The sequence below is a fragment of the Fopius arisanus genome, unplaced genomic scaffold, assembly GCF_000806365.1.
Source record: "Fopius arisanus strain USDA-PBARC FA_bdor unplaced genomic scaffold, ASM80636v1 scaffold00056, whole genome shotgun sequence".
Classification (NCBI taxonomy): domain Eukaryota; kingdom Metazoa; phylum Arthropoda; class Insecta; order Hymenoptera; family Braconidae; genus Fopius; species Fopius arisanus.
This window is the reverse complement of record NW_011887795.1, coordinates 200353-218997: the sequence shown is the minus strand read 5'-3', so window position 1 is coordinate 218997 and position 18645 is coordinate 200353. Positions and strand designations below refer to the sequence as shown.

General features: G+C 41.1%; 3 protein-coding genes across 6 annotated transcripts in view; 1 reads left to right on the top strand and 2 right to left on the bottom strand.

Moving 5' to 3' along the window:
* Window positions 1-33: 33 nt before the first annotated feature.
* LOC105268327 (uncharacterized) lies at window positions 34-9238 on the bottom strand. 2 transcript variants are annotated; one of them, XM_011307784.1, is made up of 6 exons: window positions 9027-9238; window positions 8055-8229; window positions 7825-7883; window positions 1623-7567; window positions 751-1300; window positions 34-431 (listed from the first exon to the last, which is right to left on the bottom strand). In XM_011307784.1, exons 2-5 carry the CDS (start codon window positions 8220-8222, stop codon window positions 789-791), a joined length of 6684 nt encoding a protein of 2227 aa, XP_011306086.1. In that variant the 5' UTR covers window positions 8223-8229; window positions 9027-9238; the 3' UTR covers window positions 34-431; window positions 751-788. The 2 variants fall into 2 exon arrangements, with proteins under 2 accessions (XP_011306086.1, XP_011306085.1); XM_011307783.1 differs by having other exon boundaries at window positions 34-1300.
* An 848-nt stretch (window positions 9239-10086) lies between these two features.
* LOC105268326 (uncharacterized) overlaps window positions 10087-18645 on the top strand; it is a 58548-nt gene continuing 49989 nt past the window's right edge. For all 3 annotated transcript variants that reach the window (XR_892317.1, XM_011307780.1, XM_011307779.1), the window contains exon 1: window positions 10087-10956. The gene's annotated coding sequence lies outside the window, so the exon portion shown is untranslated. The remainder of the gene's footprint in view (window positions 10957-18645) is intronic.
* Window positions 11151-17474, bottom strand: LOC105268325 (putative protein NHEDC1-like 2). The gene is made up of 8 exons (XM_011307777.1): window positions 17077-17474; window positions 16373-16584; window positions 15638-16007; window positions 14892-15064; window positions 14690-14808; window positions 13974-14285; window positions 13507-13608; window positions 11151-12022 (listed from the first exon to the last, which is right to left on the bottom strand). Exons 1-8 carry the CDS (start codon window positions 17103-17105, stop codon window positions 11744-11746), a joined length of 1596 nt encoding a protein of 531 aa, XP_011306079.1. The 5' UTR covers window positions 17106-17474; the 3' UTR covers window positions 11151-11743.

The window sequence follows — 18645 nt, the reverse complement described above, 5'->3', positions numbered from 1 at the left end:
CATGATCATAAAAATAATGGTTCAAAAAAAAAATAACCTATCGATTGTTATTTAATTTTTGATTCTCCAGTAATTATTTAATTATTCAAGTCATTACATTTAGCCAGGTGGCGTACATTTTCGTTAATCATTAGAATGAGCACTGGATAGCTTATAGACAAACGTATGTTTAATATATTGTTTGATATATCATGAAAATAATAAAAGAAAAACAATGACGACTTACATATTGGATATATATTACTGGAACCGTTACGGTACTCAAACTTTCGCCGTCCCATTCCTGCCCCGAATCCTCCTCATCACTTACACTCTACTATTTGATTATTTTTGGATCAAGTTGACGAGTAAAAACATCAGTTTTCCACCTCCATCGCCTCCCCATCACTCCATTTCTCCCCACAAGTCAAAACAATCCGTAATTCTGTCCCCTAAAATCAATCACAAGCCCCTCAGCCTCCAAAATCACAAGAAAATAAAACTAAAAAAATGAAAAAACAAAAAAAAGAAAAAGTCGATGAAACCCACAAATTCATTCAGAAATTGATACTCCCAATATCACAAAGTCTTCACTGGCGAAAAAAAATCCCAAAGAAAAAAATAAAAACCAGAAAAAAAAACGTTGTCTTCAAGCGCGTAGATTAATTGATTATCCTACAAGTCAATTAATTTTCGAACTGAGTTAAAAATCAAAGATTAATTCCCCCTCAAGCGCGCGAAGAGCAGAATAAAAGAAAATATAATAAACACCTGAAAAAACTGATGTTTGTACCCAGAGAACGAGCAAATCAACGAAGAATATTCAATAGTCCAGTATTTGTGGCATAAACCATGCCCTGACCGGGCTGTGGTGCCCACCTGATGCAATTAAGACTAACATGACCGGCAGTATCCCGATTAGCCTGTTGTAACTCCCTCAACAGCACCATTGTCTTCTTACAATCCTTCACCTCCCCCTCCCCTCTACCCCTATTAATAGAATTATTGATATAATTATTCAGTTCACTCTCGAGATTATAGATCAATTCACGGTTCCTCCTGTCGACCAAATACAGCCTCGGATCGTGATTCGATCCATAAGACGTATCCTTCTCCTTCTCCTCCTCATCACCACGTTGATCAACAAATTTATAAATGAGTGCCATTGGAAATGGCCTGGATGGTGCATGAACTCGGCGTGATGCAAGTCCAACGAGCAAATGCTGACGAGTCGGTGACATTGAAAGCGATACAACAGTCTGATCGACTTTAGTCGAGTAAATGCGTTTACCCAAAGTTTCCCACTGGAGACTATAAACACCTGCAATCACGAGAGATTAACAAAATCTACATGAGACAGGAATTTGGTGGGTTGACTGGGAAATTTCCGTTCCAAAGTAGTCGCTGACGAGCCCTTCATCACTCGACTCTCCAAGTTGAATGGAAAACTTTTCCGAGTTTACCAACAACTCGATATCTGAAAATCCAGTGAAGCAAACTAGGTCGTCACTGTGGACCGGAAATTTCGGGATTCATTCGTGAGGGTCTTCAAGTGTTTTCATTTATCAATTGCTATCGTGAACTAAATGATAAATATATGGTATTTTAATGATGCAATTAGATATACGTCAATTCGAACTCACCTAGAGTAGTAGTAACATTGATCCGCCCAGAAGGCAGTAAAGCAGCTAGATATTTTCCGTCGGACGATATATCGATACTGGCATCATTGTGAATCTTGCACTCCTTCACGACAACATTTTTCTCAGGATCAGTGACATCCGGTATTTCGGCATTTGAAAAATCCCAAGCTTGTACCCTATAGCTCTGAATCTCGAGTGCATGCAGTGCCATGGTAATGGGCACCTGATCCCTTATCTCAATCTCATCCGAGTCATCATTTCCAGGATCAGGTCCAGGTGCTCCAGCAGCACCAGCTGCCATTCCAGCAGCAGCAACATGAGCAGAATGTCCAGGATGTCCAGGATGTCCAGGCTGTCTCGGATGAAACAAACTCCCCCAGCTGATCTGTGGCATCCAGGACCTCGGGCGGGTTCTCTCCCGCAAGCCAAGTATCCTCTCACCCTCGGGATTATTGACAACAGTGACGTTAGACCCAGATGAGTGACTGGATAGAGAGAGAGTCATTCGGTGACTAGTAGCTGTCGTCAGTTCATTTAATATTCTCATAGCATTAAAAGAACTGACCGGACTTCTTGGCTGACTACCCCTGGCATTCAAATTATTGAAATCACTGACAGGAACATTGTTGACCTGAACAACAGGAACATTGAAAGATCTCGATGTGTCTCTGCTATCCGTATTCTCTCTATTATCACCATTCTGATCATCTCTCGTTTCACCAGAGATTCCAGGTTCCCCCGATCTCTGACCCGTTCTCCGCTGCAACACTCCAAATCTCGATGATCCCACAAGTCCCAGTATCGACCTGATCTTCATCAATTTCGCTTTAGCAATTAAAAAAGCACTGGGCTCTAGGTGCTCTCGCCTGAGAGTCTCCTCCAGCTTCCGCAGCCATCTCCGACTCATCGCCATATCAAAAACCCTCGCATTCACCTGACTCTGAATTCTCTCAGCCATCACCTGACACTTCATGGTGAAATCAGCACTTGACGATCTCGAAGTGCTTTCTTGACTTCCCGAAGAGGTCGAAGGATTCGATGTAACACCATGTGAGGTAGATTGCCCTGAGCTGGAGGGACCATCGACCATCTGCCCAATCTGGGTAAGATCCTCCAGATCGCTCATGTCATTCTCCTCTCTCGGTGTAATCGTCGAGCTTTGACTGTTCTGCCATATGTTCTCTTGCTGCTCCGAGAAAAATATCAATGTCTGAGCTGTCAGTAAATCAATGAGCTCCAGTGCCTGACGAACAAGAACGAGGATACATCTCAGCTCTACTGCGTCTATCCTCCTGACGTCCCGCGTCAAGTGTCTCTCTGACAATAAACTCCAGGCAGCCTCAAGCCTCTGTCTCGCTGAATTGTGAAGTATCACTCGATTTTCGTGTGACATTTGTTCGCTACTGGTTTCTCCCTTTCGTTCGTTTCTCGATACGATCCTTCCATCATTGGGAAGTGCATCGTAATGCTGAATAAGAAGCGTCGAGAGGTCACTAATCTGTCGAGAGAGATGATTCTGAGCTGTTGGGAGCTTCGACTGAACAATCCTAGCACTGCACACAATCTCCCTGTACTTGTTCATTCCCAAGTACCTCTGATTGGGCTCTGCATCGTCATCGGAGCTCGAGTCGTCCTCGTCGGACGAGCCTCGCTCCCTTCTTATCCAAATATCCTCATTCCACTTTGACATGATCCTAGGTGCAACACTAGCTGGATTGAGAAGTTCCTCTTCTTCGTTACTAGGTAGATTCGAATAGGTGTGATCACTGCTGGGATTGGGAGAGCGCGAGCGCATTCTATCGTTGATGGGATGCGAGTGGTACAGGAAATTGCGAAAGAATTGCCGTTCCAAATCTGATTCTTCAGGGATTATGTGGAACAGAGCTTCATATATCTTGGCGTGTCTGAGACGCTGTGTCGGGTTTGACCGAGAAAAGCCTGGTGCGTCTTGAGATGTGCATGGTTGATTGGAAGTGCCTTCGTTGCTCCATCTGGGTTTTGTCCAGCCACTCGAACCCTGAGGGCTCTCCTCTGAGTTGTGGAGCATTCTGACTCGGACCAATGTGAGGCAGTTCTCCCACCTTGTCCTCTGACATCGATAATACCTGATGTCCCTGATCAGATTGTTCAATTGCTCCTCCGGTTGATCATTAGATTGATTACGAGGCACTCTCCAACCCCTGAAGTCCAGTTCCTCGGGTTCACTTCGTCTCGGCTCGCTGGCAGTCTCAGGTTGGGATGACGGAACTTTGAGAAAGTGTCTAGGTGATTCGGAATTCGAGGAACCTGTCTCGGAGCTTGTGGTCGAGGTCAAGGAAGAGTCCTCGTCCGACGATTTGTCCACTTGTGAGGTCTGAGGTTCTAGGAAGCTCGATGTACTTGGATGAGGTTTTTTAGCATCACTGGGGCCGCCCTGCTCTGGCTGAGATTTATCAGCCTCCAGCGAACGCTTCTTGAGATTCTCTCGAAGACTTCTGAATGGAAACAGTGGTGGCTGTTCATAACGACTTGCATTAGCAGAAACCGGTGAGAGCAGTGCTCTATCAATAGTCTCCGGATTTCTCGGTGGATCCTGAGATGGTGTCTCAATGGTGTCCGGTGTCCTGTCCGGAGGGACTATCCGAATCCATCGAGATGTCCACCTCTGAGGTCGCGCAATCTGACTCTCGTTTGACTCATCATTATGATTCGAATCGGAGTTGCTGTTCTCTTCGAGCAACCAGTAACCATTCTCCGATTGCTCTCCGACAGCTTCTTCGTCGGCATTACGTATTGCCTCAACTTCCGATGCACCCCTTCGAGATGCTCCAACCCTGCTTGTCTCGTCTTCAATCTCTTCCTCACGGTCCACATCACCAGGTATATTGTGTAAGCTGTCCACCTCCATTCCTTCATTTTCAGAATTGAGAAACTCACGAGATTGATTGTACGAAGAGGAACTGGGAATTGGAAAATCATTACGAAAATCCCTCGCTATCGGACTAGCAGCTAGAACCGGTGTTCTGAGGATGGGAGGATTTTCTCTTTGCAGTACCCTTCTCATTCGTCTACTTGCTCTGGATATGATCGTATCTACTGCATTTGGATACTGATAATCGGTCTCATCGCGTTGTGTACCTGAGGATGAGATATCCCCCCATTCTTCAGACAGCAGTCGAATTCGGTTTTTCAATATATTCAGTCGCTCCTGGGTTTCTTCATCCGTCAGTCTTGTGACGTCAAAGTTGTAGACTCTAGCTGGTGTTGTTCGCGATGATCCTGCAGTGGTCACCACAGGATTGAGCCTCCCCAGAAAATGCTCGTGAAAGGCTTCAATTCTCCGAGAAGTCTCGTTAGGAAGAGAATTCATATTATTCCTTCGCTCTCTGAGGGCTGATGTGGATCGAAGTCGTCGGCGTAATTCTGATATATGCTCAGCGGCTTCAGTTCCCGTTCTGATTCTCGCAAGACTCTGCGAAAAATTCTCGAAGAAATCCGGTTCATCTGAAAACGGTCTATTGAGGATCGATCTCATCCTAAGGGATCTCAATGCCTTTCTCTCATTCATCCGCCGCTGTAACGACTCTATACCTCTCCAACGTAACCTCTCCAATGGATCTGTCGGCCAGCTTCTGGAGGTTGATGGCCCGTCTTGAGAGCTGGACGAAGGACCCGGACCGCCCTCGTTCTCTTCGGCCGAGGGCCTGTTTGATCTCACCATTTGGACAATGGCCGACCATATTTTACTCTTCGACATCCGATTATCTCTCCGTGAATCTTCCTGAGCCCTTCCATCATTGTCTTCTTCTGGAGTTCTAGTTTGGGCAGACTGAGACGAACTAGACGGTTCCTGACGCGAAAATAAGAGCTCCTGTGTCTGGTCAGTCAAACCTTGAGAAGATTGCCTGAACTCTGAAGACGGTCCTGGTGCACCTGATCCTCCCGCTCTCTCCGTAATTTCATCAGGTTGGGGTAATCTCGACGAGCTTGCGACTGAGTTCATTCCCATTTGTCTAGTGTTATCACTCAATCTCGTTTCACCTGAAGACTGAGAACTCGATGGCTGGTTCTGATTATCTGACCTCCACCAAGCTGTAGATGTATCCGTAACAAGTCGATTGCTAGCTTGTCCAATGCTGTTTCTTCTCACACTCGGTTGAAAGGCAGACCTCGAAGACACTGTGAAATTTGAACTGCCGTGATACGGCCCCTGGGCTGTCTGGCCCTCATCGGAAGAAGCTGATGAGTCATTCACCTCCACCCAGTTTCTAGCTGTGGAATTTTCACCCAGATAGTTCACACCAACATCATCATTCAATCGCCGACGCCGTCTAGAGGGCCCTTCATTCTCTTCAGGACTCTGCGCTGACAGTCTCCTTGTAGACGTCGGTGTATATCTCGACCAGGCTTCCCTGCCCCAAAGATTAGAAAAATCAGACGATAACATGGGATTCTCCTCAGCAGGTCCAGGTTCAGCATTGCTAGGGGCTGCTGTGTGCCGATTTATGAATGCTGTCACTGTTTCGCTCATGTCACAGGCCCGATTGAATTCATACTCAAGATCCCGAATAGCTAACAACTCCTGGGTCAACGCTGTCCTGAGTGATTGCCGTCTGATGCCATCCTCAGTTTCTCGATCACACAGCGATGCCTGAAATCTCAGCCACTCCCTCAAATATCTCAGTCTACGACGTCCAGTCACTTGATTCATACAAGCTGTTGCAAATGCCTCTCTGGACATACTCGTGAGTCTTCCGATGTGGCCGAGATGGGTCCTTAGGAGTGTCATGACATCCAACCAGTTGGACCAAACACGCCGAAACATGACGTTCAACTCCCTCCTCAGAAGTCCAATTGTCCCACTAGTTAGGGCCCTCACGGGGCCATCAAATGGGGAACTTGGATAACGCAATGACCACCTGAAGTACACCCTAACCAGGTAATCATATTGCAGTACAAGGTTTCGATGACACAAGTATCTACTAATGGCGCAGTATTTCTTTATGAGCTCTCTATCAATGTTCATATGGTGATTGGTGCGGAGGGGGTCAGGTGACGGTGTAGGCAGTGGTAAATCGAGAGGGCGAGGGAGATCATCGAGCAAGTCAACATTGGTCCGCCGGTCGAACTGGTTGGATCGAGCCGTCGGTGGACGGGCATCCTCAGGAGCATAACTGTTCTGTCGTACCTCAATAGTGACATTTTCAAATTGTGAGGGTGATGGATTCTCCGGGGGAATCTCACGAACCAATCTTAAATTACTGACTGCTCTACGCGCTATATTGGATGGGGGATCACCGAATGCTCGCTCCCCTGTTGCAGGGAGCAAGTTGGCATTCATCGAAGCTGTGAAGAACGACTCCGGTATATTTCCCATACCGAATAACCACTCTGCTCGATTGCCCTGCCACCAGCGACTACCATCATGATTCCAAAGATGATAGAGACGAGAGGATGCGCTAGGTGATGAACGCTCAGCTGTTGACCAGTAGTCAGGACGGAGGAGAGTTCTGTTGGGGGTCTCCGGAGGCTTGTCCCACTGGGACTGTGCATGAAGTACATTACCAATACCCGTTATAAGTTTTCTACCGGTCTTGTCGAACGCCACGTAACGTACTTTCTCTTTCTCATTGCGTGTTGATGCCACCGCAAATGGCTGGGGCTCTGACCAATCCCAAAAGTGAATTTCGTTGTACGTTGCGATAACCAGGAGACGTTCGACTGGGTGAAATGCGAGGGACGCTATAACTGTTCGGGACTCAGCGTTCCATACTTCGGAGCCACCCAATAAGTCCCAAACACGTACTTGACCCCCTAGACAACCTGTCGCTATTATATTTGCGGTTGGGTGGAACGCGATGCACCACGGGGTGCGCGGATGGCCGGTAAGGACGCGAATGTTTTTGCCAGTCGTCAAGTCTGTTATGCAGACGTTGTGATTACCGTGTGTCGAAGCCACTTTAGTACTGCAAATATATGTAGAGAGAGAGAGAGATTTTAGGGGGACGATTTTTTCACTTCATCCGGAAAATTCAACCATTTGAACAGGATACGTTTGTTTGTAGTTTAATTTTGCATAATCTATAAATATTAATTATTGCCAACAATTGGAAAAAATAATCCTGGAGGAGTGCGGGACTGTTAATTTATTTTGTTACCTTATATTAACAATCCTGTTCAATGGGTTAAAAAGTTGATGTGATATTTTTTTAACTCGACTCACCCATCTGGACTGAAAACCATGAGAAAAGTTGCTCTCGCTATTCCAGGCACGAAGCATTTCTGAAAAATAAATCCATCCTCAATATCAAAATGGGAATACGAATAGTCCAAAGCAATTATTCATCACACAATCGCTGGATATAAAAAAATTGGAGTAAGTTATATTAATTGAATGAATTCTGGAGAAAATTCAGCAATGGCAATGAAATACAGTCCATGACCTCGACTAACCATCTCTTCATGATCTTTCAACACCAAATTAGTCTCAGCGATGGATTCAAATTCTCTAGTGCTGGCACTACAGCTGCTCCCCATGCCCACGTCTCTGAACATGAAACTCTTCATCAAATTCTCCATCTTCTTCTTCGGCTGGTGCTCCTTCTTACGTGCTTCCTCCATTTTTATCCTTGAAATAGAATGGAACAATTGTTTTGAGAAAACATCTACTAAATCAATTCTCTTCACCTAGTGGAACATTCCACAAAAATTCTGGATCTACATAATTTACAATAGAAATGGAATTAAGAGTTATGAATTCCATTGAATACTTATAAAAAATAATATGGGATAATTAATTTAGGTGGTACGGATTTTCGTGGGAAGAATTAAATGACACGTTTTATAGAAACTAGAAAGGGAGATGGAGAAAACTGAAAATGATAAAATAGTGGATTTTCACCAGAAAAAAATGCTGAATTCGTGGAATGTTCGTGTACATTTGAAATTCCCCGAGTGTATTCTCCCCTGAACCGAATTCAACACTCAATCATAACAAACTGTCCGGAAATGTCAATTTATTGGTCAACAATTTATAGAAAATAAGGAGAAATGGATGAATTCAGCAATGGCTCGATGCACAAAGGCATCAGGTGACATCTTGTTCCTCAACTGCAACCGAACACTCGTGATGACTCATATTTACTCTCAAAAGATTATTTCCACAATTTATCAGAACAATGAGATTATTATGCGTTCCCCAAAGGCAATTAAAAGCCCTGGGAGAAATAAATATCTCAATCACGAGAAAATGACGAAATGACGAAACGGTCGGAGGAATTTGTGGCAGGAGAGAAATCTTGAGGGAATTTTCGTTGTGAGATGAGTAATTTGGGATTATTCAACTCAAAAAATCGATTCTCTTGGGATTTTTTCAGTGGAAGGGGGTGGTGGGTGGTTAATTAATTTGAGAAGGACTTTACGAACCTGTGTGGATGTCCGGGTGTGTCAATTTCATCCAGGGCTCATCTCTCTGGTGATTATTACGTGAATGTTAGAAAATTTTCTCTGGGGGAGCGACAGGGGTTGCGGAACGATCACGGGACATTCACAATTTTTTATTTTGCAGATGCACTGAGGGAGTAAATAAAATGCGAGTGATCTGGGGATTCACTGGTACTCCATTCCTGACCCTTGCATGGAATCTAATGGGAGTTTCTCGATCAATAGGGTAGGCCTAGGACCTAAAGATTTTTAGAGTTAACGCTAGATGGCGGGAACATACCCAATTTGAGGATTTTTGGTGAAAATAAATTCTTGGTGGCTTTTTTTGAGGGCAATGAGACGATTCATGGGTGAAGATGAATAAATTATATTGAAATTTATATTATTATCATTATTTTCACGGTTTCGTCGTTATTTTTTACGAGTTTTGATAAACTTTCAATATTTTAACATGAATATTACGGCTGGCGGATTTATTAGGTTAGGAATTCGGTGAGATTTTTCGTAGACTTGGAATCCGAAAAGAAATACGCAAAAAAAAAATACGCAATGAATTCAAGGGTGAAATTATTTTTATCATTACTATTTGGGTGGAGCTCTTGTACTTCCGGGGTATTTTTTCATTGCTAATGCCGGGTGAAAATCTCGGCTTTTGATTTGGCTTTCAATATTTTTTTAATCTAGACTAGACTAGAATTCAAAGCTTGTGAAAAAATCATTTTTATAAATTAATTTCAATGTCGTTACTTACCTTTTAATTTCACGTCTACTAATATATTTGAATCATGATTAAAAACAGTTACGAGATTACCCCAATTGTCGATTCAAAAATAATGGCATCATCCAGGCCCGGTATTGCGTCATCCCAAAAATCTCGCCTAGTTTCCCCAAAATGGCGGCCAAGCCAGTATTCCCCTCTCTCCGCGTCCATTTCCAAACAAAGAAACAGCCACAAAAACGCACGCCACGGGCCTAAAAAGTACAAAAAAACAATCGCGAGTGTATTATTTAAAATTATTAACAATAATTCAAGTGTACTCATCATTATTTAATGTAAAAATCGGAAAAAAACGAATGTTGGAGGCCGTGGGAATAAAATTTTTGGAAAAAGTGTCTGTGCGTGGTAGAAAATGGCGACGAGTCTCGACAAAATGGAGGACCGAGTGCTTATTGTTCAGAACAAGGGGTTTGAGAGGTGAGGGGAAGGTTCTCTGCATCGGCGAACCCCTCCCCCACTTCCCCTACCGCTACCGCGCCATTATGACGTTCCGCCGAACAGTCGCTCGTCGGACGCCGTGATATTCGTTTCGTCTTCTCGAGTGTTTTCGCGTATAATCATTTCATTTTTGATTCCCCAGTATTATCCTCGTTTACCCACTAAACAATCGTGCAACAAACAATAAAAACAATAAATCAAGACCTAAAAATCGATAATAAATCATCCACTCAAAAAAAAAACACGACGTAATCAATTGTCTCGGCTTGTTTTCAATAATTTTATTGGAGCACATAAAAATCACGGAAAATCCAGTGTCTCTCGAGTTTTCTCATTAGTTTCGTCGTCAAATCATAAATATTGAAGTGAGTTAAGTGATTCGAGTGATAAACTACTGACAATCAAACGAAAACTTGTGAAATCCTTTGTTCAGTTGTTTTTTTCTTTATTGTTTTCCGGGGGGAAAAGTGGAAAATCAAGTTTTTCAGAACCCAATAAATGGCATTGAGTCAGACGATTGGACTTGGGGAGTGAATAAACGTTGACTGTTTTTCTGAGTTATTTATCATTTTTATTATCTCGAGTCTGTGGTGAAAAAATGGATTGTGTTTTGGTGTAAAAACAATTGAAGTGTTTTGATTCCACGGTACTTTGCGGAGGCGTCCACCTATGGAGCATTACCTTCCCCTGTAGAAGGTAAGATTTTAATGAAATTAACATAAATAACGCATGAGAGCACCGAGGATTTAAGTTATGCATTTCACTGTTTAATGGTAGATGAATTTCACTGGTATATTGTGAGGAACAACAATAGGGATAGGAAAAAATACTCAACAAAATCATACTCGTGTTTACGGTTGTGTTTATTATATAATAGAGTGATACAGAGATTTTATCGGTTGAGAAATCAGGGGTCACATATTATTACAGCGATTACATATTCTCCGACACATTTTGATGGTCGATTTTTGCTCGCAATAACTTCTCCCACCGAAAAAAAAACATTCCATCATTAATTTTTTCCATAGTTTTAACCATTTTTAATGAGTTTTTCATCCTCGAATTAATGAATTGAGCTTCAAGTTTCGGGTTATCAAGTGGAGAGGATGAGAATAAATAGAGAAACGTGAAAAAAATATCAATTTTACGTCACGTCTCTCACAAATTTATGAATATCTTCGAAGTGGAGAGGAATCAAGGGATGAAAATGGTGTCATTGGAAAGCCAGGGAAATTTCGAAACTCAAGAGCTCAATTTTCAATTCCTTTTGCTGCATTTTTATTGGAGAACAGGGGTAGAAATCCGTGCTGATCCTCCAAAAGGTGTTCTCGTGATTTGTAATTTGTAATAATTAATTGGAGAGGCAAAAGGAGGTGAAAATTAAGCCTTGGAGCTGGAAATTTCCTTGGGTACAAAATGAGACTATTTTTGTCTCAGCATCAAGTCGCAGTCTTGTCGAAATATATTTCCTAGTGGTGAGGGATTAGGATTGGCGTCTGATTGATGAATTTCGTTGTCTGTTGTTGTGGACTGGTTGGAGACTTGTCCACCTTAGGAAACTTAGTTGTCTGTGTCGATGAATTTCATCCTCCTCGAGACGATTTAATAGTAATGGCCCTGATACCATCATAATAACAGCACCAAGTGGCGCCAGAAAGACAATAGCAACGACTGATATACGTACGACGTCTATAGCAATAGATATTTCATTTTCATCGTCAGTACGACGAGCTTCCTCTAGTGCCATTGGTGCCAGGGCTGCCTGCAAAAGAATACAAACAAAAACAGATTGACAATCAGGAGTATTTGAGATAACACTTGCATAACGGGAAGGAAAAATCCAAAGATAATCCACAAATCGTAGGGAAGAAAGTTTTAATTGTCAGGGATTAATCTAGAATTTTCTGGGGTTCGTTGTCCGAAAAATTTGAAGTCAATAGTCAGAAAGGGATGCTGAAGAATTCTCAGTATTTAAATTCAGGATGGAAGTTTAAAAAAATAATCTGAAGCCACATGGTGAATATCTTCGAATCTCAGAGAGATACCGAATTTATTGTGATTGTTTCTTGGTTTTTTCAATTTTTTTATTATTATCTTGGGGCGGAAAAAATATCAGTAATGATTGTTAATAAATTATCGACATGCCACAGACATCAAACAATCACGAGAATTCAATCAATCAGGAATACCAAATATTTGCAGACCGAATCTAATTAAAAATAAGCTAAAATGGCCCGCGATTCATTTGATTTTCATCAACTGTTTCATTGAAATTCATCAATTCCACCCCCACGGGAAATATAAACAATATATCATCAACTAAAACACAAAAAACCCATATCGTATTTTTTTTTAATATAAATTGGGCAGATCTAGAAAAAATTTCAAGCGCACATGAAAAATATATAATTTTCCGTATAAAAAAATAGAAATCATTGTTTTTTTTATAAAGACAGGGCAGAATGGGTTGAAAAATGTTTTAAGAATTGAAAACAATTACCATTTATCGAGAAAAACTCGCGAATTAAAATCCGAATTCTTTGAATTAACTCACGTCAATGGCATTCAATGGTTTGCGTTAATTTTCCTTTGATCGTCGGTCTGAAAATTGCCCGGCATTGCTCGTAATTTAATGAAAGCTCAAATTCCACTATCGATTCCTTTATGAACTTCGTGGCATTGAGGTTTTGTGCAGAAAATACACGGGGGTAAATAATAATCATAGAATAAACTGGGACAACCTGCCGATAAATCAATGGACCAATAACCGTGAAAGCTCTCGCTGCATTATAAAATTTTTTAATTAACATTTTTTATTCTCCTTTTAACAACGAAATTAATGTTTTACGAGGGATAAAAATTGTTTGACCTGATTTCCGAGGGAATAAACCCAATCAGAGTTGAAAATAACTAGCAGATTGACCCAAAAAAGAAAAACAAATGTAAAAAAACGTTAATAGAGAGTTTCGCGTCAAATCATTTCAATTTTTTACGGATATTTCCGGAGTGACGGATAGTTCGGTAAATTTATCATGTTAAACTCCAGTTAAAAATGCGTATTAACCCGTTAGGTGTTAATTAATTAATCGCCAACTTCCCCTGGGCCTCAATTAAAAATATAACGAGCCTTCGGAGTAAGGGAAAATGTTTCTGATGACAGAGTGAAAAAAAAGGACAAGTCCCTGGAGACGAAAGCATTTATTTTTCACATGAAAATGGATAAATACGAATATTTAAATAAATTACCTGGAGTGTGCCTTTCGGTAACCAAGCGAATGCCACGAAAACTCGTTCCTTCATGGTGAAAGGGGTGCGATAGGTCGCCAGAATGGCGCAAGCACTTCTAGCCTGTAGGAGAATTTTTAAAAGTCGATAAAACATAAATATGAAACATCAACATTGGCTGAAGGCCATTGCCTCAAACTTCTCTCCTTTGCTCCATCGATTTCTGCACTTTCTACTCGAGGAAATTGAATGAAAATAGTATCACCAGATTAACAGGAAAATTTCCGATCTCAAACATTAGTATCAAGTCAATTTTTTCCCGGATATTATTTGCAAATAGTTGGGAGAATTTTTGCCCCACAACTTGTGGGTGAAAGGATTGAAGAACCGAATCTGAAGTTGAATATTTTCGGAGCTTTTTATTGAATGAAGAAAAGCTATATTTTATGGGCTGATTGTCCCCTTCAATGGATCCACCATTAACTCACAGCAAGACCCAGGATTATGCACAGGACATGAAGGCCAAATCTCTCGGGTGACCACAGGGTGAAGTCAATCTCAGCTCCAATGACTCCAACTAGCACTGGCTGCATAAAGTGCCAGATGAAATGGATTACAAGACGCAGTGGAGTCACGTCGAATGTTACACCAGATAGGAGTTTCCAACCCCTCGCTGCTATGAAAGACATTGATACTGTTGCTAAGTATCCACCACCAGTCACAGCTAGCTTTGAAGCACCTATGGTGCACATGAGACATCCCAGAACGAGTGAGACTACTCTGTACCACGTCACGTACTTCTAAACTTTGGAGAGATCAAGTGAATTTTAGTGATTCTTCCGAGATACTCCGGTGGATGACTGGGAAAATTTTGGTTGAATCTATTCTATCCATTGTCTATTCCATTCTCACATTTCGTGATGCTTTGGAAACCTTTGGAAAGTCTTGATCTTCCGGGTTTAAAACTTGACTGATAATAATTTCCCTCCCATAAATTCTCTCTCAATTAACCAGTCGAGAAAAAGAAAATGTGTGTCCTCTCATTGGAGACGTTCCTGGAGAAATCATCCAGATAAAATCCTCCAAAAGGTTATTGTCTTCAGTGTTTTCCACTCTACGTATTTTTCGTCTTCATTCATCCACCAGGATATCTCCAACGACATCAGAAATTAGATGATTATTTCTAAAAGTTTAATGGACTCACCGTATTTCTGTGAGGCAGAAAAGTAAAAATTACACCAAGGACCAGACCAACTGCTAAACCAATCAGAAGATCACGTACACCACGCGGTATATACGACGATAAACCGTGGTCGTCCTTATCTGGATAAAATATATCGTCATGATTAATTAGATCGGGCATTTAAAAAAATATATTTATATATATTTAATGAGAAAAATGTCACCGGTAAAGACGAATGAGTAGCAGACGGAAAAAAGTGAAACTATGTGAACATCGTCGATCGATGCTGCTGTACAGAGGAGTGTCGCCATACCTCTGTCCTCACCATACCCTTTGTCTGCCAATGCTAGAATACAGTTTACTGTCACCACTGGTGACATGCATGCCACTATTGTTCTGAAAAAAAGAATGAGAGTTTAAATAATCGCGATTCAACAAAAAAAATGCCGCCTTTTCAACAGATTTGCTGTTGATGGTTTCAGTTTTTACTTAATATCTCAGGTCTCCAGTGGGAACGGAGGATTTCATCTTTCAGAAATTGAATTGCATTTACTTCTGTCCAAGAATTATTCAGGAAATTATTGAGATTATTTATGAAATTTTTGCGGTCGCGGGAAAATGGTGTGGGCCAAATCAGTCAACTTTCAAGTTTTTCGTGAATGTCTCGGGAGTTGAAAGGAAGAGAAGAATAGAAATAGTTTCTTTCGGTAACTCGGACAATTCTCGATCTCAAATTGAAGAATACAGACGCATTCTGCCACGGAATTATTAATAACAAAAAGGAGGAGGGATAAAACTTGAGAATGGTCAGCTACTCTTTTCGAGGACATCTCCAACAATCGAATGAGATTAGTTTTACTGCTCGACTGTATTGAAACTTATCGCGAGGAAGTGCCTCATAAAAAAATCCATTGACACGTTTTTTTTTTCCTTTATTTACCGAAGTAGTAAAATAGTTTGACAACTTACCCGGTAAGAAATGCCCAGTGCCATGGATAATCCAGAATAAATTTACACGCCAATCCAACAGTAAAAAATTCAACTGTGCATGGAATAAGTGCTAGACATAGCAAAAAATAAGGATGTCTCCGAATGGCTGTTGTCGTAAGCTGCAAGCCAGCCCGTATCATAATAAATGTCAGACATATAGTTCGAATTTTTCCAGTTGTACCAGCTCCAATTTCCTCATGTATGTCGTAAATTCCAGTTCCACTGAAAATCATACCGGCCAGTAGCATACCAAATACAGGTGGTATATTGAGATATGGGATGTATGCGAGACTCCAACCGAGAGCGTAGGACGATACTATTAGCCAGAATAGTCCAAATAAACTGCCACCTAGAAAATTATTTTTCCCATTACCCTTAAGGGCCTCGTCTTCAAATTCCCAGTCCTTTTATTTTTTATCGTCACCCCATACGACTCAACTGACAGAGAAAAAAAAATGATCTTGCCATCGGACTATAAAAATTTCCCATTTAATCCACCGGATTAAAAACATAAATATAAAATGGAGATTGTCATTTTGATGGATGATTGATATCGGATTTTGAAATAGCGCGCGTAAAATGCGGGAATTCCCCGGATTATTTAATTAGATGAATTTGATTTTTCTTATATTTCTGATTATCTCGGATGATCCTGTTAATTATTACGTCGCGTAATCGATGGAGAATTTAATTGAACTGATAGAGTGATGATACCTGGTGTCATGGATGGGCCAATGAGAAAATACAATGTACCAAAGGCAACTGTCAATATTGACAGGCAGGTTAATAGCCATAGGATACTTGACCACGTGATTGCTTCACCGAGGCACGATGAGATTGCATGGTTTACCGGTATGTTGCGGATTACTGGGTGACAGAAAATTGCCCTGCCGCAGCATGTTTCGTCCAAGCCATTGCCCTCGTTTCTGTTTCGACAATAAAAAAAAAAAAAAATAAAAAAATCGACGAGGAGAGTCAGACAATCTAGGATTACACCCAATCCCCCACCCGAAATTTACTCTAGAACTGGTCTCAGCATGTAGGCGGCGAAATAATCAATGGCAAACACTGGCTCACGGTTGGAATCCATTTTTTCCCTAGACGCATTTTTACCCTAGACTCTAGCATCGTAAAAGGCACTGACTATTTTCAGTATTTGAACTTTAATTAGAGAAATTATTTGAGAGCAACGAATCGATAGGAATAGAGCCATCAGTTCTCCCTATCCACCCAGACCTTAATTTTCCCCTAGATCACATTATCCCCTCTAACTTCTGAACTACTGGACGTAATGACCTCGGCAGCCAGTGTTTTCCACCCCATTTATTCGGATCTACCCGATGAGACCGTCCCCATGCCCTTCCAAAAATTTTCACATTTTTCGAGATATAAAAAAAAATGATAAAATTGTTAATTACTCATAAATTTGCTCCTGGGCATCGGCCATTGCACCACCGTAATCTTCTCACGTACTCACCCTTTTCTCGTTACCAGTTACATCCTCTTTCATCACAATATTCCTCTGTGAAAGTCCCTAGATCACCGACACGTGATCCAAAACATCTCGAGTACTTTTTATCTTCTAGCTTTATATCGAAAATACACCAGCAACACAATCTGACGGGCCTATCCCACCGTTTCTTATCCACCTCGTTTTATCCTCTCACCAGATACAAAAATATTGACAGACAAAGTCTTCTCCTAACCTCAAAAAAGCGTAAGGGAATAAAAAAAACCCTAGAGAGGAAAAATTCTCCCGTATTTCACCTCAATGATTGACTTCTACCTCTTATCCCTCTTATAAACAACATCTGAAAGCCAGTCTGGACCTCACGTTTTATTTACCAATACAGACGAGTGGATATCACGAGTAAAACAACAAACATCAGAGAACTCGAGTTCTTCTAACAGAAAAAAATATATATATATGAGTTAGAGTAAAAAGTTCAGTAAGAACTTTCATCTCTTTATCCCGAGGAGTTTCTTTTGTTTCTCGTCATCTATTTTCCGTTTTTCTCTTTTTCCAGGGATATTTTCACTTTTATCTCGGGGGTTTTTATTTCTTCTTGAGCTGAGAACTCGATATGAATGGAGAGGGATAAGGGTGAATCTGGTTTGATTACTTTGATAAGGACATCGGGGTTGTAAATATCTTCGGTTGAAAGCACCGGTTATGGAGCCATTTTGGCGAAATGTCAAATGTCCATGGGTTGCTGTTATTATTTTTTATTCTCTATCTTGGCTATTTTTCATGGAAATTTCGTGAGAGAGTCTTGGGAATTTCGAATTTTGTGGGAATTTTCCGCCGATTTTTTCGTTACATATTATTCCACGAAAATTCATTAGATATCAGGAAAACTCGGGAAAATCTAGGATTGGCTTTCTAATCATCCGGAATGTCAAAATAATTCTCATTATGTGGATTTGAATTAAATTTTTATTCTAATTAATTTTCTTTCTGACAATTTTTTTTTTAATTCGAAGTGTTCACTAAATTTGTCGTTTATCTTGAAAATTCAAGAAATTTTCGGTTTTCGGTGGAAATTTAGAATTTTCATTTCCTGATTTTTCCACAGTTTCCACAATTAAAAAAAATTGATTATTACTTGAATATTCAATTAACCGATTAATCAATGTGAAAATCAAAAACGAATGGAATTTTTCAGTTGAATTTCAATCTCAATTTTCTGACAGTTTAATTTTTTTTAATACTCATATTGGGGATGGAGAAAGCTGAGGTGCAATCGCCAAAAATTTAGCTAGTTTGATCGGAGGGTTGGATTTCATCCCTTACTTTTGCGCCGACGCCACTTTCACCCGACAATTTCTCTTCCATTTCTCTTCCTCTTCCCGGCGTCATCCCCATTTCCTCCTAGTCCTGTCGAGACTGCCGACGATTACGCGTCCATGCGAAGACCAGAATTTATCCACCGAAGACGGAGACAGAGTATTAAATAAATTGAGGAACTAGTTATTTACTTTTTTTT

Coding starts and splice junctions, on each gene's coding strand:
- LOC105268327 (XM_011307783.1), bottom strand. CDS start 8,222: ATGGAGGAAGCACGTAAGAAGGAGCACCAGCCGAAGAAGAAGATGGAG. Junction 7,884..8,054: donor TGAAAGATCATGAAGAGATG/GTTAGTCGAGGT, acceptor TTTATTTTTCAG/AAATGCTTCGTGCCTGGAAT. Junction 1,301..1,622: donor CAATGTTACTACTACTCTAG/GTGAGTTCGAAT, acceptor TCGTGATTGCAG/GTGTTTATAGTCTCCAGTGG.
- LOC105268325 (XM_011307777.1), bottom strand. CDS start 17,105: ATGGCCGATGCCCAGGAGCAAATTTATGA. Junction 14,286..14,689: donor TTCTGCCTCACAGAAATACG/GTGAGTCCATTA, acceptor TCCAAAGTTTAG/AAGTACGTGACGTGGTACAG. Junction 12,023..13,506: donor TACCGAAAGGCACACTCCAG/GTAATTTATTTA, acceptor ATTCTTTTGCAG/GCAGCCCTGGCACCAATGGC.